At 37.5% G+C, this 25,810-nt stretch overlaps 2 protein-coding genes across 2 annotated transcripts in view; one reads left to right on the top strand and one right to left on the bottom strand.

Annotated features, from left to right (window-relative positions):
• Positions 1-6,697, top strand: part of ATP6V1D (ATPase H+ transporting V1 subunit D) — a 9,674-nt gene extending 2,977 nt beyond the window's left edge. The window contains exons 3-8 of the mRNA XM_009634175.2: positions 1,064-1,131; positions 1,827-1,871; positions 2,340-2,443; positions 2,875-2,941; positions 4,427-4,505; positions 5,111-6,697. Of these exons, the coding sequence (XP_009632470.1) occupies positions 1,064-1,131; positions 1,827-1,871; positions 2,340-2,443; positions 2,875-2,941; positions 4,427-4,505; positions 5,111-5,252 (505 nt within the window). The 3' untranslated portion in view covers positions 5,253-6,697. The remainder of the gene's footprint in view (positions 1-1,063; positions 1,132-1,826; positions 1,872-2,339; positions 2,444-2,874; positions 2,942-4,426; positions 4,506-5,110) is intronic.
• The window catches only part of MPP5 (membrane palmitoylated protein 5), a 41,551-nt gene continuing 20,311 nt past the window's right edge, over positions 4,571-25,810 (bottom strand). The window contains exons 4-15 of the mRNA XM_035889807.1: positions 22,968-23,045; positions 22,069-22,215; positions 21,266-21,427; positions 18,058-18,135; positions 16,958-17,141; positions 15,801-15,872; positions 15,251-15,322; positions 14,338-14,505; positions 13,443-13,645; positions 11,910-12,020; positions 7,169-9,807; positions 4,571-4,582 (exon numbers count right to left, since the gene is read on the bottom strand). Of these exons, the coding sequence (XP_035745700.1) occupies positions 9,631-9,807; positions 11,910-12,020; positions 13,443-13,645; positions 14,338-14,505; positions 15,251-15,322; positions 15,801-15,872; positions 16,958-17,141; positions 18,058-18,135; positions 21,266-21,427; positions 22,069-22,215; positions 22,968-23,045 (1,452 nt within the window). The 3' untranslated portion in view covers positions 4,571-4,582; positions 7,169-9,630. The remainder of the gene's footprint in view (positions 4,583-7,168; positions 9,808-11,909; positions 12,021-13,442; positions 13,646-14,337; positions 14,506-15,250; positions 15,323-15,800; positions 15,873-16,957; positions 17,142-18,057; positions 18,136-21,265; positions 21,428-22,068; positions 22,216-22,967; positions 23,046-25,810) is intronic.

The raw sequence follows: 25,810 nt of genomic DNA, 5'->3' as shown, positions 1-25,810 counted from the left end.
AAGAATTTATAGTAGAGTATTGGGCTATTTATTATTTTGATCTTTCATGTGAATGTGAGGGCTGGATGTAACGTGTGTTATTTTCTCCCAGTAAGTCATACAGAAATTTTACTAATTGTTCTAGCCTCCTAGCTCATTGACCTCTTGTCTCACTAGGGCTACTGAGGGCTGTATGTGAGAGGGGAAACAATCTTTTTCCTCCAGTAGGATTTTTTTTTAATTGTATTTTAATAAATTACAGTTCTCACTAGGGTGTTTGTGTAATACATTCAGATGTGTGTAGATTTTATGGAATAAAGTTAGGGAAGTGTTAATGATTCAGCTGATGGTACTACCAATTAATGGGGAAGAACTAAGTGATCAGTAATCCGTGTGCTGCTGGAGAAAAGTCTTTTTGCCCTTTCACTTGTGCTGTTTCCTGTCCTAACCAGTTGCAGTGTTTAGCTATGAATAGAAAGATTCCACCCTGTAAGCAAACTGTACTTCAGGAGAAGAGTTGACTATAGCGACCTGTTCTTGGAAGACCCTAAGACACGTTAGAATTCTTCAGGATAAATTGTTGTACAAGCTTAAGGTTGTTAATATGGTAGAGTTAGTGGGTAAACAAATGCATAAATGTTCTGAAAGAACAAATGCATACAAACTCAAATGAACAAAATGTGGTGGCCTTGGTCTGCATTAAAGCCTTGAAATTCCTTCAATTTTATTGGGGAAAAAAGCCTCACAGATTGATTAGACTCAATGTTATTAAAATATTTTAAAGTAATTTGCCAGATAACTGGCTAGTTTTTAGCTATGCTTTGTACAATTGGTCTAAGACATTTCTAAAGTTACTTTTCACAGACTCAGCATCTTTTACATTTCCAAACATTGCTGGAAACCTGTTTCTTTCAAAGCTTCTATGTTAGCTTTGAAGTCTGTGCAATGAATTGCTTAGAGAACTGAGCTGAAGACAATTCCAAATTTTTACAGCTATTTGATAACTACTTCGTCTTGTATATAATGATGACTTAATGAACCATTTCAGCTTTCCTGATTAACGTGTATGTTTTCTTCCTTACAGTACCACTGTGATCCAAAACGTGAACAAAGCTCAAGTCAAGATCAGAGTTAAAAAAGACAATGTAGCAGGTGACTCCTTTCCAGACTATGAGTATTTCAACTCTTAAGGGAATTGTGGGAGGAGACTCTGAAATACACAGGAATGTATCCAAACACTGTCTCCTCTTCTCTATCTGTTTTATTCATCTAACAGCAGGAACACTTGTAATTTGCTGTTTTTTTCACATACAGCATGTAGTTTTTAAATTTATTTATTTACCTCTGATTAAATGAGTGTGCGTAAACTGCAGTTCAATTCCTAGATCTTCGGACAAAGCATAACTTCCATAGATATTTACTGAAAAATAGATCAGGAAATTAAGTATCAAAAATCAAATAAGTTTCAGGAAATTAAATATCAATAATTGTCTATGAAGAAAACAAAAACGATAAATCAGGATTGAATGCTTAAAATATTCCTTAAGCACAAGGAATACATTACTAAACAGAAACATAATGAAACCAAACACTGAATAAACCTGAATACTTTCCTGACTTTTTCATATGTCTAGATCTCTGTGATCTCAATACAATTCTGAAGTTCCATGTTAGGATGTCAGAACCAGCATGACTTAATGGTTCCAAGCTATACAGAAAGGTTTTGGAAACAAAGCTTCTGAGCTTACGTACTGTATTAGAAGCAACTAGGGTAAAAGTGAGTTGCACTTTATTATTATCTATAACCCTTTATGTCTCTTGCACACATTCTTGTTCTTTTTTGTCAGGTGTAACCTTGCCAGTTTTTGAGCATTACCAGGAAGGAGGGGACAGTAAGTACAAATCAAATATTTTCTCTCTTACATGTACTTACAGCTATTCTATGCTAATACAAAAATACTTGTCATGTCATGTCTTCCTCTTTAAGTCAGTTTACATCATAGGCATAGGTGTACTTACTTCCTCTATGATGCTTTGTCCTGGTCCTGTGATATGGAGAGATTATTAGGGACTATAGTGGATTTCAATTTCCTAAATCAATGAGTTGTTCAGACGAGAAGGCTTGTCTTGAATTACCAGGTTTTGAGACTCGTAGGTCTTACTGCGGACATGCACAATGATCTGTAGTAAGAGAAACCATTATAAAGACAATTTGTTAATGGGCAAAAGCTTTAGCTTGTCACTTGCTGAGCTGTCTGCATCCCTGTAGTTTGTAAAGTACTAATTTTTATATGGTAAGAAAACACCGTAGCAGCAATAGCAACAAATATTATTTGATTTTTTTTTTTTTTCTTCTTCAGGCTATGAACTGACTGGCTTAGCCAGAGGTGGAGAACAGCTGGCTAAGCTGAAGAGGAACTATGCCAAAGCTGTGGAGCTGCTTGTGGAACTGGCCTCCTTACAGGTTGGTGGGAGTTAAAAAAGAAGGGGATAGTTAGTTTCTCACTGTTCTGAAATGAAAGTAACGTAGTCTCAGTGATTGCAGCTTAATACCTTGAGCTGTACTGTACTCTTTCAGTCCCAGTGCTGTACAAAGTTGCAAACCTTTTCCAGCCATGAAACAGAGCTATATTACTGCTTCAAAGAAGTCCTTATTCCTTCATCCTAAGAAGAAACTTTCTTTGGGGATTTGGTATTTGGAACTGCTAATGTGCAGTGTTCAGTGTGCTACTGACATCAGTAGAAAAAATTCTGCTTCTATCAAGAATGTAGTCTGCAAAGCTGCATTATAGACTTGGCTTTGGCTTGCAAGTGCTGGTTGTTTTTGTGTATAGAATTGATGGAGATGCTGAATTTGTCTTAGTATGTATTAATTATTTAATCCCATTCCATCAGACATCCTTTGTTACTTTGGATGAAGCCATTAAAATAACAAACAGACGAGTGAATGCAATTGAACACGGTGAGTATTTTTCCATTTGGGATGCATAATATTTTCCTGTCTCCTTGCAAGATGAGGAGCAGGTTCATGAAAGCCACTCTTCTTTTGACTGCTTTCTTGTTAGTAGGATTTCTAACCAGTTCAAGAACTCTTCAGAAAGCATTACAATGAAGCATATTGCAAGTAAGAACAAAAATTAAAAGCCCAGTGGAATGGACTGGAGTACGCAGAGATAAATGAATATGCAATCATGAGAAAGTAATCAGGAAGTTGTATTGAGAACCTATAGAACAGAGATTTCACAAACACATCCTGGCGCCTCTGCTAGTGACTTAGACTTACTTGGTCAAGTCTGTTGACTAGAAACAAAAGACAGGATGTTTCTATGTATTAATGTGTTCTAACAGCTAGCATAACAACTTCTAAAACTGTAATGGCAGTGTCCAGTGGAGAGCTGGTGACTTTTTGTTTAGTTTGGATGGGATTGCAGACAAGGGATCTAGAGAGAAATCCTGGTAACCTGCTCAGGTTTGTATTACAGGAAATGGAACGGTCCTAATGTCAATACTCTGGTATTTCTCTTTCATATGAATTCCTTATCCTTCATGTTCTCGTTTGTAAATTTATTTCTCACAGTTTCTTAAGTACTACCTATGCACAATATTGCTGTGATTCCTTTTGCTGCAGTATCCAGGGTGCTTTGATTATTTCAAGTTCCTTTCTGAGTTGTTGGTAGCTCAGATTTAATCATCTTTGCACATATGCAATAACTTACTTCACTACATGATTCTAAACTGTCCTTTTCAGTACTGTTTTTCATAGACTTGTTCCTTTGAATATGCACGCCTTATCTGCAGCTTATCACTTTAAAAATTTGACTGCAGAAAAAGGTTTCCTCTGCAGCTTTCCAAATAACTTTTGTAGTGCTGGTAACAGCTTTCTCCTTTCAAAAAGTGATTGACACATAGCTTGCCCAGTTGGGTGTTAAAGCTTTGTTTAATACCTTACCTCTTCCCTTGTGATGGTGTTATAGTTGAATATTTGCTTTCATGATGGCTTTTTCAAACAGAGATCATAATTCTGTGAGTAAAATGCTATATTGAATGGAAGTTTCTGAAAAAAATGTGATGGAAGAACACAGTTGTAATTCAAATCTTGCTCACCTCTTGCAGGTTTTTTTTTAACCACTTCCATGGGGAAAAAGAACTTTATGAACAATCAGGGATCAGTGCTTACCAATTCCGTTGCCTCTTTCAAAAGAACGTGCTATGGGAGATTCTGTGATGTTCAGAGTCCTAGTTTAGTCCTGGACTTACTGAAGAAAACAGTTTTGTGTACTTGTCCATAATGAAGTAGTATGATCTTCCATGAAAGATATGTAAATTTCCCCTAGCCAAAAGAATTACTAGACCTACTTTAAACAACCATCTGTGCACTGCGTTAGTTGACTTCCTGTCTAACATAACAGTAGCCCAATAACTTCCTTATTTCTATTTTTTTTTTTAGTGATTATTCCCAGGATCGAGCATACTCTTTCTTACATCGTTACAGAACTGGATGAACGAGAACGAGAGGAATTCTACAGGTAAGTATCTAAAATAAGACTAGACCATTCCTCAGAAGGGACTTACGAGAAGTATTCACCAAATCCAGCAGGAAACACTGCTAAACATAACCTGGTTCTTACTGCACACTGAGTTTCCAGAGCTGGGCACTTGGAGATCTGCAATTACTTGACTGAAATTTACAAATTAATCCCTACCACGAGGTTGTATGTAGCTGTCGTTATCATTCTTCCGGAGGGAGTGATGGGATACAGTACACTGAGGTACTTTATGGCAAAGGTGTCCTTAAAGGTCAGTGTTCTGGGCTTCCTGAAGCAAAAATGTCAAACCTGAAATGAACTAAAGGAGAATTAACTTCCTTAAAGAAAAGCAGAGTAGTATAATGCAGTGTTTACAAGAATGTAATTTAAAATTTGGATGGAGAAATTAGTTAATCTGCAGAGATGAAGTTTTTCAATGGCAGCAGCTAGCAATAAAAGCCTTTTGATATTTGTTACAGGATTTTCACTTCCTGGGGAACTTCTTCAGGCAGGTTTATCACACCCAAGTTCTACAGCATCTTTGCTGCTAGTCCATTTCATGAAAACAGATTTGTTTCACAGATAAACTACGTTTTTCTTCACAGGTTAAAGAAAATCCAGGAAAAGAAAAAAGTATTGAAAGAAAAATCTGAGAAAGATCGGGAGCTGTGGAGGGCTGCTGGTGGGGAACGTGAACCAGCCAATCTCTTAGCAGAAGAGAAGGATGAAGACCTTCTCTTTGAGTAACCCAGCACAGTTGTATATGGAGCCAGGGACCCAGAATACAGAATGTCCATTTGCAATATCATTCAGGACATGTTGCCTCAATGATACTTATGTGGCTTCTCCGTTGGTGTGTAAGTCTTGAGTTGAATGGACTGTGGATTTCTCCTGGGAGATTAGAAATCTGGGAACTTGACTGCAGCATAGGAGGAAAAGGAGGTATGATTCAGGTGCTTTACTATCAGGAAAGCTTTCTATTGCATGTTCAGCCTGTTTCTTCACTTAGTAGGAGTGACTGTCCATAGCTGTGGTTTTTGCCTCATCAGATTCCTCTTTAATTGCTCCCCTGCCTAGTGCAAGCAGAGGAAAATGTTATTTAGGGAGGGAGATGCATGTAATTACTGCTGAACTGCTAATGATGTTCAAGTTGCTTAAAGCAGGTCTTGGCACAGCTGAAGTCAAATGTCAGTAAAGGCAACTCCAGTTTTCTAACGTGTTGATGAAATCCACAGTCTTCTGTGATTTATTTCTGTTGCACGATTGTTACCATTGGCCTAAAACATCTATGGTTTTAATTAGAGGTTCTGCCAACTTGTGTACTGTCTGTGCTAAAAACAAGTAAAAATTTTAGGTGTTAAGTATCTGGTGTCTGGCTCAATTTGCTAGGTGGTGCTGGTCTTAACAGCTTGTCATGTTGATTTAAAAATAAAACCTTCACTTCATCCCATACCCCCAACTTAGAATCTGCACTGGCACATCTATTTTCAGCCTGTGCCCATGTTGACTTAACCTTTACTGCTTTGGGTAAGTAATCAAGGAGAAGCGGCTCCCTCCTGACACAAACACCCAGCTACGTGTTGCTCCAGATCTTCATTGCAACCAGTAGGATGGCCAGCAAAGCAGGGCTGAATGTACAGTAGTCCCTCCTTGCTGTGATTCTCCATGTCCTTTGCTGATTAGGGGTGCCTAGGAGAGTGGCTGATAAGAGAGGCCATCACTGAATGCTGCTCAGTCTGAAGCGCTGTTTTCCTAAAGACATTGGTTCGCAATTGGCAAACTGAACACACACCATAGCAGTAATACTAGTATGTTGTCTCTAGTACTACTAGTCTCTTCAAGGTAAGCATCTTGTTTTAAACATGATCCAGCACTTAACTGCAGATGCAGGGTAAGTGCAAGGAAATTAATTCCTATTAAGACCTTTAAAAAGTAATTTTATAATTGTATGAAACACAAGGCCATTTCTTTTCTCTTCTGAAGCTGAAGGCAGCACAGCTGAATAGTAAGTCCATACTCTGTTGTAAGATACAGGTTCAGCTTGAAAGAGACATCTGTAGATCTGAGGACATGTGGTTACCTCTCCCACTGGACGCATGGTGTCAGAAGGAACAGAGAACATCCTCTACGGTGCTGATGGGTCACAGCATCTTTCACACATTCAGCAAAATGGCAGAAAGAAGACTCCCAAGATCCACTACAAGAAGTAAAATTGTACAGTGATTTATTTTAAATCTAGAAATATTTTACATTTTTACATTAGTGTGCAGTTCATGATGTCTCAAAATACAGAGTGCAGATACATGTATAAAAGTACAATGCGGGGCTAACCACAGGTCTCAGTAAAGTTACCTTAATTATTTAAGGCATTAAACCCCCATCTTACATTTTAAAAAGTCACATATAATTACATTCAACAATTCTTTTATGCAATTCAGCTAATATTTATTTTTAATTAAATCTGGACTGGTAAAAATGCAGATACCCTTGTTTCAGTCTGATACAGCTCACTACAAAGCCTGTGATAAGGTTGAAGGGTCTCACCAGTGAAGTTTGCATAGTCTCTTTTCCTCTCAAGGGAATTAACACACATTCTTCGTTAAAGAAGGCAGAATAATTTCTTACACCAGGTAGTTCCAGGACCAAACTGGCAGCAGATGGACAGCCAGGTAGCTAACACTGGTTATAAACCACCATAGCACCTCTCTACATGGATGTCAGGAAGTACTGTGTGCCTTAGGAATTAAGAGATTAGAGCTGAACTTCAAGCCACATTCTTAAGTCTACATTCAAAAGCTTATTTGTATAAAACTGGCTTCTGTACACCACTTCAGAAAAACTGGGAGACAAACAATAGTCAAATACATTAATGGCATGATTTACTGTGACTGATGCCATCTATGAACACTGAATACCTAAGGGGGTTCAGCAACCATCTTGAGCTGATTGTGACTGCAAGAATTTGGACAGTACCTACGTAGCTGAGCTAGGTTGCCCTTAATGAACACATTTTACTCCTTTCCACCTTCTTGTCCAACTACGAAACTGTCAATACCAAACGGCCTAATACATCTACAATCATCTTTCTTAAAAAAGGGTAGAATTGAAACAATATTTTGTCATCTATGACTATCCAATATACCTGAACATTGTAGTTGTCATAAACTAGGGATTAAACTGAGAACGTGCCTGCAATGTGAGGCAAAAAGCCATTATTTTGAATATCCCAGCCCTTAGGCCAACAGCTAGCACATTATTATTTCTAACAATGAATTAACTAAAGATATCAAAGTATCCAACCCTTTTTCTTTGTGAAGGGTCATTACTTATCCCCACTAATTGCTTAATTGCTTTTCAGCTCTAAATACTAATTAAACCAGCAAATAATTTTGCTTTCTAAGACGACAGGAATGCACTCTACGCTTCCATTTTTCAATACAAAAATGTACTGAATGTCTGTTCAGTAACTAGGATAGTTATCTGACATTTTCTTTATATCTGCTCAATACTTCAAACTCTCTATTTAACTATGGGTGTGAATTTGTTCCATTAACATCTGAAGAAAGAACATATGTGAGACAGAATGGAAAAGGTCAACTACTTTTTCATCCTTCAACATTAGACAGGAGTGAACTACACATTGACCTAACTCCAGTGTTTTACCTGTAGGAACAAAGAATCACTATGGCTAAAATTAAGAGAGATTCACAGTCAAGGTTCTTCGTGCTACCCAAAACCAAACCAGCCAAGATAGTATTACTCAGTTAGCTTCAGTGATAGAACAGCCCTACTGCAGATGCAAAGCCTTAGTAGTTAAACCTTCACAGCTCAGAATCATTTGAGGATGCAGAGATGTTCCAATCTGCTTTGCAGAACGCACTCGGATACAGTCAGACCTTCCCTTGTGTTCACTTGTTTCAAGTTTTTTTGTTTCTTTTAACCATTACAAATATTCCCCTTTCTTGTGACTTCTCAGTCAGTTACCAGTGTTTTACACATACTTTCACTGCAGTACTCAGCAAATGCAGGACAACGTGTTGGCTAGTGAATTACAATGCTCATTTATAACACAGTAGCTACATTTGGCTATCTTAATTCCAGTTAGTTATCCATTAAACCAACAGCCACAAGATGAACCATTTGCAGAGATTAAAAAACCCCACTACTTTCCAATGTTCAGCACATCAGTCTATTTTAGTCAGTATTCTGTTATAAAACACGAGAACTTAAGTTGACTTTTAAGCAGCATGTCTTATAACTATATATTTTTCGCAAAAATATAATCTCTGCCTTTCTAAATATCTCTACAGATCTGTGGAAAACAGTGGCTCCAATCAGTAAAGAAAATTCCTTAAAAATATCACATCTAAAAAGACCAATATAATATTCATCTTTGATTGGACCTAAAATTAATGTGCAGTCAAATCTGATTTAAAAAGTCTGACTAAAAAGACACAAGGATTGAAATATTTACATTATACACATTTTCCAAATACAGTGCTATTAGAAAGTGGAATGTTTCAGAATTAAAATATTAACTCAAGCCTCACAGGGCAGCTCCAGACCAGAGCGGCATCTTCATTCTGTGAATTTTTTTTTTTTTTTGAACAGGAGAGATTTCTGTAATATTAAAGGTTTTTCACGTGTAGATTATTTCTCTGCCCAATGATCTGTAGAATTATGTTCCTGAACTACCATCATGTCCCACAAAGTCATTAAGTTAAGTGTTAAATAACATTCATATTTATAACTATGTGACAGCATGGACTGTATATACACACACACACTTAAAATCTTTGATTTCATAAGGGTGATTCTACATAAAAAAGGTGGATTTATGTGTAAAAGTAGTTGCTAGAAAAAATCTATCTAAAGCTTTCGAATTTAGTACAAGGTCTCCATTTCTAGACCACAGAGAAAGGAAACTTTGACAATCTTCAGATCAGTTAAATTGGCTCACAAGCTGATCAGCGTATTTTTTCAGTAATACGCAATTTCACTGGCAAAGGACGCAGCCACTGAAGTCTAGAGCTCACACGTTTATACTAGAACTGGGCAGACCTACACACAATCTCCTTGGAAAGATTACTAGACTGAAGTCTGTTTGTCCCTTGGAATTGCTCTCTCATCGTAGCCAGGTAGAAGGCACCCACTGTGGTTCTGTGTCAAGTTTGTTTATTAACCGAAGTAACTCTTGATACGCCTTATCAAGATCAGAATTCACAATTGCTGTGTCAAAGTAGTGGCCATTGTTCTGTTCCATCTCCCTCGTCTTCTCTATGATTTCTCTCAGCTCTTCTGGCTGCAATCAAAACCAGAGAATTAGTGTATGTAAGTCCCCCCACAACAGACTAGGGAAAGGTAACAACTCTACTCAGAAAAGTCTTTTACACAAGTTTTCATGGTATTGCTACCAGCTATTGAAAAGTTTACAATAACACTGAACCATGATACATATTTGAAAGCTAAGGGCACTCATGACAATCCTTTCTGATTGGCCATAAGTGGCAAACCAGTAGGTAACTGTCCCAGACTGAAGAAAATGAAGAAGACCTAGCACTGCTCATTTTATGACACTTGTCTTGCTGAAGCTGTTACAACATGTTTCTGAAAAAAAAAAAAAATCTGTGTTGCTAAGCCCATTACCCTTCTGAAAAAAGACTGGAGATGGCAGAGACAGCATGAGAGTAAGTTTGAATGGTGTAGAACAACACAACACTCCTCTGAAGATGAAGCACTACAAACACCAAACAGCCAAAAGCAACAGCTGGCATTGAAATATTTTCACCAACAAACAGCAGTGAGAACCACAGTGAGAGCTACACGTTTAAGGCTATCGAATCACCATAGCATCAGGTAAATGACATTGAAGAAAAATGGGGAACATGATTTGGGAGCTGGAAGGGAGTATGTCAAAAGCAACAATATTGCAGATGCAGATAAATGACGCAAATGGAAAAGTAGAAATTGTTTGGTTTACTTCAGAATTTTTTTACACTTGGATTCTAAAAGTGTGTTTGCTTTTCTCTTCTGCAGCTTGTCTTTGTTATACTTATTAATATATATTTTTATTTTATTCAAGTATAATTTCAGCTAATTTTCTACGGAGGGTATTTTCAAAAGGGACTTCAGGAAGAAACACCCTTTATCAGGGGAAGGGGTTTAACACAGTAGCATTTACCCAACCGAAATAAATACAACTCCAATACGATTAATCAGAAAGAAAACAGGCATAGTTTAACACCAATAACAGTATATTAATTTTTATTGCAAATAAATTCCTTGATTACTAAAATAAAAAAGACCAGGACATACATAAGATGAAGTGTTTATGTAAAATTAAGTTTCATTCATTGCATAACCATGAAGGAGGAAACGTGCCCCTTTAAAGACTATGATTATATTTGACTCAGGTAAATTAAAAAAAAAAAAAAAAAAACAAAAAAAGAAAAATCTCTGGTTTAAGACTTGGACTTTTAATGGACTTTTAGATCTTACATCCAGACAATATATCACCCTTGCACCAAACAAGGAGAGCAAAACAACACAGTCGTAAGAACACAGCAAGGTACAATTCCTGACCCAGCCGTATCAGGAGTCCCTTTAAGTTATGCTGGGAAGACTGTTCTTCCTCAGTATGAACTGCATTATGTTCAAATAGTACTCTGAAGATACTGTGGTGGCAAAGTGCTCCCACCAGCCACTGTAGGGTATATTTCAGTTAACAAGCTGAAGGTCAACATATTTCATTATCCTAGCAATAAGCGCTTGGTATCTCATAAACTGACAAGGACCTTTTCTGAGCTTTCAGACATCCTGGTTTAATCTATGGGTTTCAAATCTGTTCTACAGCAGTAACTTCTCATTAACTAAATGATCTGAACTGGATAAGCTGAGATCTTGACATGAGTCTGGTTGAAACATGAGAACTGATCCTATATCTGAAGAGTTCTGGAATACATTTTCAACTAAATGCTTTTCCAAGGGAAGATAAGTTCTCAAAAGACAAACAATAATCCTTTGCTCCCTAGAATTACTTGCGGGTTTATTTGAAGACAAAGTTGGGTTTTCCACAGTTTTGAAATAAAGGTTCGTATTTTTGTACCCAAATGCAGGGAGCACAATTGAGGCACTGTGCCCCAGGATTATTAAATTAGCAGTGGATTCCATTGCCTCATACCTCTCTCAATCCGTTAAACGAAAGCATCCTGAGCCCTTCCCTTAGTATGGTCTGCCTACTAACCTGGAGCACACAGATCTCAACTACAACGCTTCCCATTTATTGTCAGTACCATTACCATCTCCCAATTCCAAACAAAGAGTATAGAAATTTGTTTACCAAAAGCATACCAGATCTATAAATAAAAAGCAGCATGGTTTCAGAAGAAGCCTTAGACACATTACCTTTGGGTTTTTCCCTTCTTTGGCCAATAAAGCACGTAATCTCTCTTGTGAAGGTGGTGCAACAAATATAATGTATGGCTTCAAGTCAGAATTACGTAGTGTCTTCAGCGACTGCAGGAATAGGATTTATTAAGTATTTAACAGTTCCACACATGGAAAGGTCATGTAATAATGCATTATTCACATGCTATAATTGATAATATACTCCTCAAAGACAATGACAATTGTACAATATATTAACAGCAGCATAATTAATCATAACAGTGTTATCACCATCACGCATGAGTCCAGTCACCATTTCCTACAAAACAGATATTCCAACATTTTTCAGCTTCATGGAACCCATTTACTTTTGTTGAAGAACATTCTTAACAATTAAACTGAAAGAACATGTATTTTCGTATCCAAAAGCAAAAAAAAAAAAAAAAAAAAAAAAAAAAAAAAAAAAAAAGAGTCATCTGCACTGAAGTAAGTTTCCTTACAATGCTAAGGAACAGTATCAGCTTTTAACAAAGAAAAGAATCTTTAAATACTACAGTTTACCTTAAATACTACAGTTTAACCTTTTCTGTTTTGAAGATTAAAATACAAGGTATCAGATGCACTACTACTGTATGCTTAGCATATTTTTTTGGCAGGTTACAATTATATTAAGAGATAAGGAATAAAAAGAACCAAACTGTAGTTCGACTTTCCCAAAAGGTTCCTTCTATGTATCTTGGGACAACCAACTTGTCTCAGATACATTTTTATAACCACAGAATTAAATCAATTTTCGAAGTGTTATGAATTTTCAACTTATCACATGCTTTAGGATACCCATGAGCTAGTCTAGTAGTATTGCACGGTCCCAATCGGTGATGGCTAATTATAGCTTCAACACTACCAGACTTTACTGATGTGTCTGAGTTTTAGGGCTTCTTTTGCAGCATCTGTAACAGCAGTAAAGCTCATACATATTGTATGTATTAGAAATGGGCTGTGTTCCAGGACTCTGCCTCTTCCCACATTTGACTAAATTTCCAAGTTAAGGTCTGTATGCATCGTTTCTCTCTTCTTCCTCCATAATCAAAAGGTCATAGCTAAAGAGCTTTTCAGTATCGTTGATGTGATGTACTTTAATCCTGTCTTGTTATGGAACTGCATAAACATTCCCAAATGCAGTTTCCAAGTGTAGTCATGAACAACTTGCTCTCCATCTTCAAAAACCTCAGAGCAATTAGAAAATAGAAAACTTAATCTTAATTAATTTTTCAATTCAGATAGCTCTCACCAGCTTTACATATCTGGAAACCAAGGCCCCTATTGCCTTCAGCACAGATAAAGATCTGTATATTTCCAAAGAAGGAACAAGAAGGCTGTATTCATAACACTCTAGATAAGAGTTAACTGAACACCACTGAAAGAAAATTTGGAATAAACATGAAAATTGATCTCGAAACCAGACTAATTTTATATAAGCCAGATACAGCTCTTTAGATTTTCCCAGTAGTTTCTACAATTAAAATACAACAGCCAACAGCTTTGCCGTACCTGGGTATGAAGATTTAAAAGGCATATCTTGCCAGAGTTGATTACTTGCCGCACGGAGTCTATGCTAGTACCATAGAGGTTCTTTTCAAACTCTCCATATTCAATGAACTTCCCTGCAGCTATGTCACTCTCAAATGCCTGTCGGGAAATGAAATGGTAATCCCTGCCGGCTACTTCAGTCTCTCGCCTGCTCCGAGTAGTATCTACAAACAAGAGCAACAAAAAAGAAATTGAGATAGTGATACACATGTAGAACTGAAGAGAAGTGTTTCTCTTAGGAGAGATATCGCTAACCAAGGATAAATAAAAAATATCCCTGGACAGATTAAGTTGCCAAAGGCTGAACCTACATGCAGAGATCTTATTTACATTATCTAGAGGGGAAAAAAAAAAGTAAACAAGGGAAGAAGTAATTTCAACCTGTGCAGCTGCGTTCTGGATATGAAAACATCTATTAGTTGTTTATAACAAGTTATATTAAGCTGTTTGTAAACTTAACTCAGAGTGCATTAGACATTAAAAATATAAAATTCATTGAAATATAAGCGGTTTAGGAAGGCACTAAAGCCACCTAAATTTAAGTTTATGTAGTGTATCTCTAGGTTAAAAATTCTTTGACCCATGTACCAGTTTCTCTTTTAAACTTCCGTAACTCACTCCAATTTTATTCATGTCTTAATAATGCCTCTGTAACACTGTGGTGGGACACTGGATTTGCACTGACTCACCAAAGCTCCTTTTTGCCACACAAGATAAAACATGATTTGTCCTTTATCCAAGAGCTGATTATACCCTGCTCAAAACCCTCAAACTCCTAATTGCTATTTTCAACACAAGAGGATTTGTCTGCAGACAATGTTTAGAATAAGCAATCTTATCTGCCCATCAAACTTACGGGGAACTGCAGAGGCAAAGCGATCCACTTCGTTATTCATAAGTCGCTGCCGCAATTCATTTTGGCCGCAGTTCTGTGGGCCGATCAGTACAATAGGCCGTTTCCTATTTGCTGGCTGATGATACAGTGACATTTCCTCATAGGTCAAAATTTCCTCATTGTCATAATCTTGAGAGAGAAACAACAAAATAGTCACAACATATTTTACTGCTAGTTATATGCATTGCCTGTCATGTGCTATCAAGTTTCGGGCAGCTCCTGACTCTCTGCCCAGCACATAACTGCAGTCACCAAAGCAACAGAACCCCAAAGATCATCGCTTGCCCAGTAAGATGTATGTTGGCTTTTTTTCCCCTTTCTGAAGAAAGAAAATCTGTTTTCACTTACTACTGATATAAGTAGTAGCATAAACTCAGGAAACAACTTTCTTGCCAAGGAACAAGTTTTCTAGTACAAAACTAACATCATTTGTCCAACAACAACAAAAATCATCATCCCAATCCCAAAGTACTTTTGCAAGAATGTAGTAGAAATAGCTTACAAACTCTCCGTGGAGAAAGTTTCCATTTACTAAATGTAATTATGCAAAATGAGATGATATTACAAACCCACAATAAATTGGTTCATAGTTGTAAAATTAAGAGTGCTTCCATGCCTAAAAAGCTATCTGTTTTTTTTTACTCCTATCATCTGGTATTTATTAAAGACGCTAAATGACCCTAAAAATTCTGCCACCTCTTTTACAATCTTTCACTAAATACTACTACAAACCATACTACCGCTCCTGAAAAGAACACCATCAGGCAGTATTTCTAACATCATACCCTGAATTTCAGCATTCTTTTCACGAGGCTATTTATGGAATCTTTTGTAGTTGCTTCTAAGTGCACATGGTACAAAAGATGTTGCTTACCATCATTTTTATTTGCATTGTATAAAACCTTTTTCCGTTTCTTTTTGTTTTTCTTCGCGCACCAGAGTTTTCCTAAGCAAAATAAGAATCACCAGAATCAAATACCCATACAGTAAAAAGCTTCCTATCCCACCCACTAACTGGATCTTTAAAGTGGAGAACTTATGGTGCAGTTCTGAAAAGGCATAATATTCTTCAGTTCACTACAACAGTTTGGTATGTATTAAGAATATGTTGCATGTCAAGGACTTCAACTGAGTCATGGCAGATAAAATTCTTTAAGAAAAAAGGAGCTTTCCAAATTCCCCTACATCATCCCAATTACATTGCACACAGTTATGAAGAAACCATGTGATTTATACAATGAAGTGCTAAATTCAGACCTGTATTTACATGAATAATGTCAAAGAATCATCCCACTTGTATTACAAAAAATGGAAGATTTTTCTACAACTGTACAATAACAAGGTTCCAGATATTACTAATTACCACCTCTATAAGAGGGGTTTTTTTTTGGGTTTTTTTTCCCCTTGGGAAGCAAATATCCAACCTGATTTTTCTGGCTCCTTGTCTTCTTCTATGGTTTGCTTCATTGCTTCTCTTTGTTGCTGAAAACTTTTTCCTGAATGCATTTCAAAAAAACAAAGTACAAAAGCAGTTAATGTTTAGAAACCATTTCCATACTTTTTTTTTTGTAATGACTTACTCATTTTACTTTTTTCCCAAGCTTTTACATCTCTGAAGGTTCTAGTAGAATATGACATAAGAGATTTAAAGAGAGGAATGAAAATTTAAAAAGAGAAACTAGAATTGCTGCAAAGTTTGCTTATTGCTTTGAAAAAATATTCATCAAGGCTTGCAGAGCATTTGTACTATTCTGGACAGTTCTGCCTGGAAAGCTGAAACTTCTGGAAAGACTACGTTTCCCCACTATGATGATATGGTTTTCTAATTTTTGTTTGTTAAACTTGTTCTATTTATACTAAATCTTTTGAACCTCTGCTTGAAAAAGATTAGCCTGTATTTAAATCAGTGCTCCTCTCAACTTACTCCAATGTCATAAAGTAAGAGTGTGATATTCTATGGAATTTGAGAAGTCTTTTTGTTCACTGGGTTTAACAGATCAGCAGATCTTTAGGGGGCTAAAGCGCAGTATATATCTCAATGCAAAAAATTATATACTGACTCCCATGTCTGAAAACCCTATTACTCAAAGGCCCCCAACAGTTAGAAAAGAAGCATGACTGTTACAAGTAACCGAAGCTCTTTGCTAAGTGAAGACACACATAAGAGACTACAACCCCCCCATGTTTTTCAAATACACTACTTGATATATTAAGAAACCTAACAGCTCCTCTCATCTCCAGAGAACAAGCAGGCTGAAGTCCCACGTTTCTGCCGTAGCCAGCAGAGGGAACTCTGAATCCACAGAGTCCCCAAGGTGGAAGAGTAAAGGAAGAGGAGAGCAGATGTTGAAATGTGAACTGCAGTGGAAGTGGTAGCTTTACTGTGCATTTAACATCTATATATGGAGATGCCTCTAAAAGGTCAACATAACCAACAGTACGCTCTGCTGCAAAAGATTCAAAGTCACTGATGTTTAAGGCAATGGATATTTAAGTGTATACGAGTCTTTGAAAACCAGAATATTGCCCCTACAGCTATGGAAAGAACTGGCTGTCAAGATTTTTCTAGAGCTTTTGTTACCTGGGATAAGGCCTGCCAATGGCTGGTTATCTTCATCTCCATCTCTGTAAGCCTGCCACCAGTTTGGATCTTCTTGGCTGATCACATGGAGTATATCTCCCTTTTGAAAAGATAGGCCTAACTCTCGGCAGGGGACATAAGGGTCATCAGAGGGATCATAGTCAAAATGCGCTTTGACATGTATCTGTGGAAGATCAAATGTAGAAACAGAGGAATAAAACCCTGTGACTTGTGAAGAATTACACCCCATCTTCCTGTGACTGCAGTGGAGCTCCGATATATAAAACCACCAAGATCTTATAAAATGGAAACTTTATCTGGGGCATACAGGAGATACTGGAATGGAATGATTACCTAGCTTAGTGATGGAAAATGCACAGTTGTGCTAGGCTGAAGGCCTGAATTTAATTCTTGTTAATTCTAAAGTCTATGCAATTTCCTCACCATTCTAGGAGGCAAAAACCCTTGAGCTACTGATTTAAGTTCTTTGCATTCAAAAAGTATCAGAGATATTCTGATTTGTTTAAAATACCTAATAAATACAGATTGAAACCTATTTTCTGGGCTAGTAATTCAGGTGAAGTTTCACTTGTAAAATATTTTACTTTGTCACCAACCAGTAGTGTTTTTGTTTGGCTGTGATATAAATCTGTGCATTCTTTCCTTCAAGCTGTTAAAGCTGTTTCAAGAAAAGAATGTTAGCTAAAAAGAGAATGAACAAAGTTTCCAGTATACAAACTTTTCCTCCTAAAGCATATTTGCAAGTTCCAGCAATCCAATTTTTTTTTTAATATATTTATATAAATAAAGAGAAATTGAGAATTTCAAAATAGAATTTCAGAAGCACAGGCAGTACTACTTTTATAATTTCTTACTATTTTAGAAACAGAGTTAAAATCATACTACGAGTTTCAGCTTTACACCATGAATCATTTTAAATAGTAATTCAGGAGTTAGTCTGGTAACAATTAAACCAATTTAGACTATTAAGTTTTGGGATTGTTCCACAATGTAAATGACCTACAGAAGAACTTGCTACGCATTACTGGAAAAACAAGGTATGTATCACCAAGCTCAAGAACTTATGTAGAACTACTTACAACTGTCTCCTTCGCAGGAGGTGGCTTGCTCTGCTGACTGGGTATCAATACAAAGGTCAGAGTACCATGCATGTCAGCCTGAGACAAAAAATAGACTCTTCATATACAGTATCGAAATATGGCTTAAGGTTAAGAATTTTAATAAGTAACATATTTTAGAAAATGCTTCAAGAATTCCCATAAAAGGCAGTTCCTAGCGGCACATAATCTACCCCTTAACTGGTTTAAAAGATACAGTACACACACAGATGCAGTGATTCAGTGACAGGCTAGAAAGCCAAATGGCAATATTCAGATTTTAAAAGCCTGTCATTCTTGATTATACAAATTATTTCTATTTGAAATGGAGCAGCTGTAGTTCTGTCAAGCAGAGACTTAGGAGAAATGGATAATAATATTCTCTTGTTCTGGTGAAAAAATATCAACAAGTGGATCTATGCTGTGAAGAAAAAAAAATTATTTTCCTAAAATTGCTTAAGTGGAACAGCGTTTTCAAATCTAAATATTTCTACTATGATTTTATGCTGTTAAGATTATTAAAGTATACAAAATCATTTAAAAATTTAACTAACAAACTCAAATTCTGCATCTGTAAAATACTTAATATCAATATTGCAATCACCCTAAGAACATAACAAATGTCCTAGCTTTAAAGAATTCTTACTTGTTTGCATACTCTTGTATACAGAGTGTGTTTGTACACATAATGAATATCTAGATAAAATCCAAGTGCCAATGCGTGACAAGGTCTATGTGAGTCTCACTTCCTATACATTATTCCATGAACTGTAACACAACAATTTATGTTGCATAAAACCCAAGTGTTTGCATGTATCTCAAAGAAATTCAGACCCGAGGCTTAAATAAAGTAACCATAACTGAGCATAACATGATTAGGCTGCAAGAAAGGAAAATCCATGACTTTCAGTCAGCATGCATAGTTCCACAAGAAATGCACAGAATTTCACGGTGATTGTGTGAACAGTCTCGTCTGAAGTCACAGGCAGTTTATTATCATTGAGTAGCAAGTGGTGAGGCAAAATTAAGAAGGAAAGTAATTTGCTCCTCCTGTGCTTGTTTTAAGTGATTTTTGGGTACTGAAGCATTTTAGAACTTCACTTCCACATTACAAAATAAAAGAGACAACATTCAAAGAATGAAAAATATTTTAAATTAATGATTTAAAAAATGTATTAAAAACACGTTAGTTGTTTGGTTTTTTTTTTTTTTCCCCAGCAAGTAATTTGGTTTTAGGTGTGGTTTTAAATCTTGCAGGAGCTGCTCAAGAACAGAACAAGCTGCAAGCTTTCTACAGAGAACTGTACTGCCAGAGTTGAATTATCTGCCAAGCATCTACAAAACACTTTTTAGAAGCACAGGACTTTGCTAAATACAGCTTTTAAAAAAAATATGGATGGCAATGGACGCAATTACAGAGCATGAAGAATATCAGATATCTCTGATCCAAAACACACGTGGAGATTGAAGGCTTTTCAAATAACTATAATAATCTTTAAAAAAACCCCCCAAAACCCCACACTTCTGCCTCTACTTCTCTCTACTTGACTTCATTCCACACATTAGCTGAAAAATTTTAACAGCAAATTTCAGAAAAGAATTCCAACTAAAGGTGCAAATTGTCCATTAAAAGCTACAGTCTTACTGTAGCATGAGACAGCTTCATCCATTGTTCATGGATATTGCTGCCTTTTCTTCCTGCAATAATGCAATCTACAGCAGAACCCAGGTCCTTTGTCCTGATTTTGATTTGTATTATAGAGCATAGCTCTACTAAGTAGTTCAAAGATTTACTAAATATATTTCTCAGTTTTTCCCAAAGACCCTATTAAATAAGTGTTAGTGGATGTTCTGAATGTATTGTATCAAAGTTATAAATTAATTTAAAAAAAAAATAGTCATTTTCATCTGTTTTCACTTCGGCAGAATGGTCTTGCCTGCTGCAATCAGACCAAAGATTCACATTCAGGTTCCAGGTGTCTCATCTTGGACACTTATCAACAGCAGGTGCCAGGGAAAAGTATGAGAAAAGAGCAATACTGGGCAACAGAAAATACTGGCAATTCCCAGCTTTTGACATTGTACCTCACAGGGCATTTGAGAGAGTGTACCTCTACATTTACTAGTTCCTGATGGATTTCTTGCCTGTTGTTTTGACTAGCTGCTTTTGAACTGATGTATAATTTTGTCATGAATGGTAAAAGTGTAATAAACAGAAAAATGTCTATGCTGGTAAACTGCTAGACAAAAGGATGTTTATCAGGAGGGAAAGTTTTTTTAAGTCTAGTCATGTAAAGGTCCTGTGTGATACAATTTGTGGTGGGTTAAGTCTGGCCAGTGGCTAAGCACCCACCAGCTCCTCACTCAATCCCCTTCCCCAGCAGGATGGAGGTGGGGGGAAAATCAGACCAAAAGCAAGAAAAACTCACGGGTCAAGGTAAAGGCAGTTTACCAAGTGAAGGGAAAAAACCCCAACCCAACATGTGATGCAAAAACAATCACTCACCACCCATGTATTATTGCTTAGCATGATGTTATATGGCATGATATATCACTGCGGTCATTTTGGGTCAGCTGCCCCAGCTGTGTCCCCTCCAACCTCTTGCTCACCCCCAGCCTACTTGCGGGCAGGGGACAGAGTGAGAAACAGAGAAGGCCTTGACACTGTGCAGGCACTGTTCAGCAATAACTAAAACATTGGTGCCTTATTAACACTGTTCCAGTCTAAAACCAGCCTAAAACACAGCAGAAAAAATTACCTCCATCCCAGCCAGATGCTACCACAATCACACAGCCACACATTTATCAATTGCAGACTCAACCAGAGACAAAGATGAAAAATCACGGCTTTTCAGAGCTGAACAAAGTTTTTCTTATAAATCATTAAAAGCAAGTCTCAAGATGATAGCTTGACTCTTCCACTTCATACTTGGCTTCATACTTGCAGATAACTTGGCTTCCACTTCACACTGCAGGCTTCATACTTGCAGATAACTGCCATTACGCTTACTAGTATCATACTACGCATCAGAAAGGAAACTTGAAATGGCTATCCACATATAAACACTAGCTATCTGAAGGAAGATACTTTTAAACTAATGCTAAATATGAGTACAAATGATGAGCAGAGCTAACAGACTTCAGTCTTATGAGTATTTTTTTCAGGGAAAAAAAGAAGTGTTCAACTCACCAACAAGTCAAAAACTTCATTAACATCTTTTCCACGAATCTCAATGCCATTAATCTCCAGAACTTCGTCCCCTTCGTGTAACAGCCCACTCTTCTCTGCAGCACCTCCTTTCACTATTCGACTAATGATAACAGAATCCATTTCATTGCGAACAGTAGCACCCTGCGTAATAGTAACACATTCTGAATTTATTACATGTATGATACTCAAAGCCATCTATTGTTTATATTCCAAGCCATTGGAAAAACATTTCTATATTGAAAGACAATGCAAGTAGCAGCTCCGATGCACACACCCAATGCTCCAGTTTAAAAACCCTATTGCTTAATTTCTTTAAGCTTCACTAAAGGTTGAAGAATTGAATTGCTCCCATACCGTAAGATTTGTGATTTTTAAAACAATGTTTTCCTAAGGGAGCACTTATTTGAAAGATGCAAAATAGAAGTTGAGAGTTGCTAAAAAAAAATAAAAAATAAAAAAAAAAAAAAATGTGGTTGGCACAAGGCCGTAAGCTCCCCTGCAGCAAAGCTTGCGACAGTGACTCAGTGACTTCCATCAAGAAGTCCTGTCCAAACCCAAGCTGACAAAAGTTGTACAGATTCTAAATGGTAGTACGGCTACTACTATATGAAAATACACACAAGTTTATCGTCTGTGACTATTTCTCATTTCAGAGGGAGGGGAGAGTGTTCAAAAGTTAAACATTACCTCCACATTCAAATTCCAAAACTTGCACAGCAATCTTCAAAGGACAAAAAAAGCGTATCTCCTTTATATGCAACTGAGTGAGTATCAGTACTTACCAATGGAATATCCCGAGCTTTCTCAATGCGAACTATTTTAACTGTCTCGCCTCCGTACACGCCAACATTTTCATAAATTTTTTCATCTGTCACAGGCTCTGGTTGCATTTCTTGTTCAGCAACTTTATCATGAGCCAGTAAAAGTGCCTAGTGTTAAACAAAATCAGCTCAGTTACAGAAAATTTCACACTTTATATGTATTCAAAGTAGAGTTCAATGAAATTCTGCAACATGAATAGTCTTTGCAGGTTACGGAACACTGCAAACTTACTCAAGCAATAAAAAAAAAAGATCATTTATCACAGCTATATAGCACCTACTGCTACATACTTTCCAAATCTTTCCTTTCAAGCCAAACCTTGACAAAGAATAAAAAAGCAATTCTGAACACACAATTGTGACTGTACTTACAGCTTCTCCTTCCTAAAACCCACAGATATTGATTTACTAAGTATGTGACTGAAGATACAGGCATAAGAAGTTCCTACGGTGAAAAATACTCATGGATTTACATCACCACAGAACAAAATTTCCATTATTCACCCTATGGCAAGCATGAAACAGCTGTCAAAAAACCCCCCATAGATAAGCAATGCAGCTCATGTGTTGCCCTGACCCTTCTGATCTACTGCTACATTGTTTATGTGCAAATTATGCTGTAATACATTGTAGAAATGTAGCAAGGGCTGAATACAATCAAGCACTACAGTTGATTAGAAGTTTCCATTAGTTGCTGGAAATTGGAAACTTCTCATCCTAGAAAAACAAAGAGACTTGCAGAGTTGAAGAATAAAACCCATCCTTGCCCAGTCAGCCCAAAACATTTGCTGTTTTCAGTATAACTTTTTTTTTGCATCAAGAAATACATCCCATAGATTAGAAGCTCCATTTTGTTTTACCTGCATGTGAGGGGCATTCAGCAAAGCATTAAGCTCCTGCCCATCCTTATGGTGACTGGGTTTCAAAACACTCTGTACCTAAAAAGAAATCAAGTAGTAAAACTCAATCTACTGAGTGATTTATCAATCCTCCCTCCCCTAGTCAAGCACAAACTCCTAGTTGCAATTATTTATTTTGCTGAAAGTAAAGTATATCCATGTAATTGTTACACTGACTGATTGAACTTAATCTGGCACACATTAGGAAAAACATGCAAGGAGACCACAGGAATGCTCCAGCACATCTTGCCTCAGTAATTGTCTACCAAATTTAAGTGGGTATCCAGTGCATCACACAGATTTGTCAACACCAGAGACTAGCAATTAGCTCAGTTACCACACAGATGCACACACAAATATTAAACTCTAGAAAGGAACATAACAGGGAAATCAGTCACAATTAAGTTTATTATGTGAATATGCTGGGTCTTTTAAAATGGACTGATTTCTCGTTAACGTGACAAGCCTCCCTCTTCCTTAAAAGCAAATGTTTTATTTTTTACCCAAACTATTTCCACCAACAGCAAGAGTAAAGATTCCAAGGCAGGTTTTGCAATGCATCTTAGAGCCCCTGCCTCAGAAAGTGTAAGAGTCAAAAATTCAAAAGGTCCCAGGAAACCAGGTTTCTTTGGCTGGTTCCAAAATAATCCACATGAACACAAGGACAGTTTTTGCTTAAGTAGCTTCAATGGCCTAAAAAGGTTTGCCTTCTCACACAATTACTAAACATGTGTTGCCATCATCTCTTGCAAATATTAGAAAATACTGGTATGCTTAAAGAGAAAGCCAGGAACAGGGAAGTCCCTCTTATCTAAAGGTGAGGCTGAAGAAGATACTTTCCATAGCTATTATCCTCCGCCCTAATCTGACCAAAGGCACACAAGTCCAAAAGCACAAATGAATCCAGAGACCTCAATAGTAGATTATACATACAAGAGCAGCAGCTTTCAGTGGGATGGAAAACTTTTTTTCCAACAGCTTTTCACTCTTAAGGACGAAGTAATATGACATAACAGAATCAAAAAACCACACGTTCCAGAGTGGAAATTATTAAGCTTTTTGTGTGATCTAACAACATCTAAGTGTCTGAAGAGCCTCTACTTATGAGCAATTATCTACTGAAATGCTAACAACTCTCTTGGATGCTACCAGATGACTGCATTAAAAACAGTAAAGATGCTTTTAAATTCCAACATAAGCTGCTAAATGAACTGTTCCCATGAAACAAGATCCTTACATTGCCGACCAAACCCTGTCACATGGAACAAGATCCTGGGCTTAGCAATAAACCTGGCACAACCTCCAAAAGCCTTCCTTCTGATATCCCTAGAACATGCCTCATGGCAAACTAACCTAGTATAGCTTAGCAAAGTCAAACAAGAAGCCAGATTTAAATAAGTTATTTACTGATTTCTTTAAAACCTGAATGAAGAAAAAGAATTCAGCGTCATGTAAGCCTGACCTCAGTCACACCTCTGAATTGGTCATGAAGCTGTCCCCAGCTTAGCCTGAATTTTGAGATGTCGTATAGCAGACAGAGCGCTGTAAAGGACATATTTCACTAACAAACTTTTCCTCTGTGCTGAAAGTAGAGATTCATCTATACAAAAGACTTTCTCACTGAAGTTTATTTAAGGTCTCTAACTTTCAGGGGTCTGTCAGTTCCTTTCTGGAAGGAGCAACAAGAAGCTTTAAAGCCTTATTTATCAAATCTTTATGATCCTTTTACAGGAAAACCTACCCAGAAAGCAACTTAGAAGTCCCGTAAACAAGACAACCTTTTGAATATAAGGTCAGAGGTTGGGGATTTGACAGGGGAAAAGAACGCAACCAGGCCCAACCAGTCATTCTGTGTGTGGCGAGTATCCTTCAAGTTGAATTTCTGCTTTGAATAATTTAATTATTCAAACCTTTAAGAGCTTCCCCCCCTTTAAAAGAAAGACACATTTATTATTTGCTTATTTAATGGAGCACTAGGGAAGCTTTAGGCTGCTGTGTACACCTCTTATTACACCGGTATTGCTGCGTACCAGATGCCTTTATTTCTCATGGCAACGAACTCCAGTTTTATCAGATGAAGAGATTTGAATCACAGAATGTTTGGGGTTGGAAGGGACCCCTAGAGGTCATCTAGCCCAACCCCCCTGCAGGGAGCAGGGACACTGCTAACTAGATCAGGTTGCTCAGAGTCCCGTCCAACCTGGCCTTGAATGCTTCCAGGGATGGCGCCTCCACTGCCTCTCTGGGCAACCCATTCCAGTGTTTACCACCCCCATTGTAAAGAATTTCTTCCTTATATCTAGCCTAAACCTACCCTGGTTCAGTTTAAAACCATTACCCCTTGTCCTGACACAGCTGGCCCTACTAAAAGATTTTCCCCATCTTTCCTATAGGCCCCCTTTAGGTACTGAAAGGCCGCAATCAGGTCTCCCTGCAGCCTTCTCTTCTCCAGGCTAAACAAGCCCAACTCCCTCAGCCTGTCCTCATAGGAGAGGTGCTCCAGCCCTCGGATCATTTTTGTGGCCCTCCTCTGGACCCGCTCCAACACTTCCATATCTTTCTTGTGCTGAGGGCTCCAGAGCTGGACGCAGTATTCCAGGTGAGGCCTCACCAGAGCAGAGTAGAGGGGCAGAATCACCTCCCTCGCCCTGCTGGCCATGCTTCTCCCAATGCAGCCCAGAGTACGGTTGGCCTTCTGGGCTGCCAGCACACATTGCGAGCTCACGTCCAGCTTTTCATCCACCAGCACCCCCAAGTTCCTCTCGGCAGGGCTGCTCTCGATCCTTTCTTCCCCCCGCCCGTAC

The sequence above is a fragment of the Egretta garzetta genome, unplaced genomic scaffold, assembly GCF_000687185.1.
Source record: "Egretta garzetta isolate BGI_Z169 unplaced genomic scaffold, ASM68718v1 scaffold2, whole genome shotgun sequence".
Classification (NCBI taxonomy): domain Eukaryota; kingdom Metazoa; phylum Chordata; class Aves; order Pelecaniformes; family Ardeidae; genus Egretta; species Egretta garzetta.
Note: the sequence above shows the minus strand (reverse complement) of the source record. Positions and strands in the feature narration are given on the sequence as shown.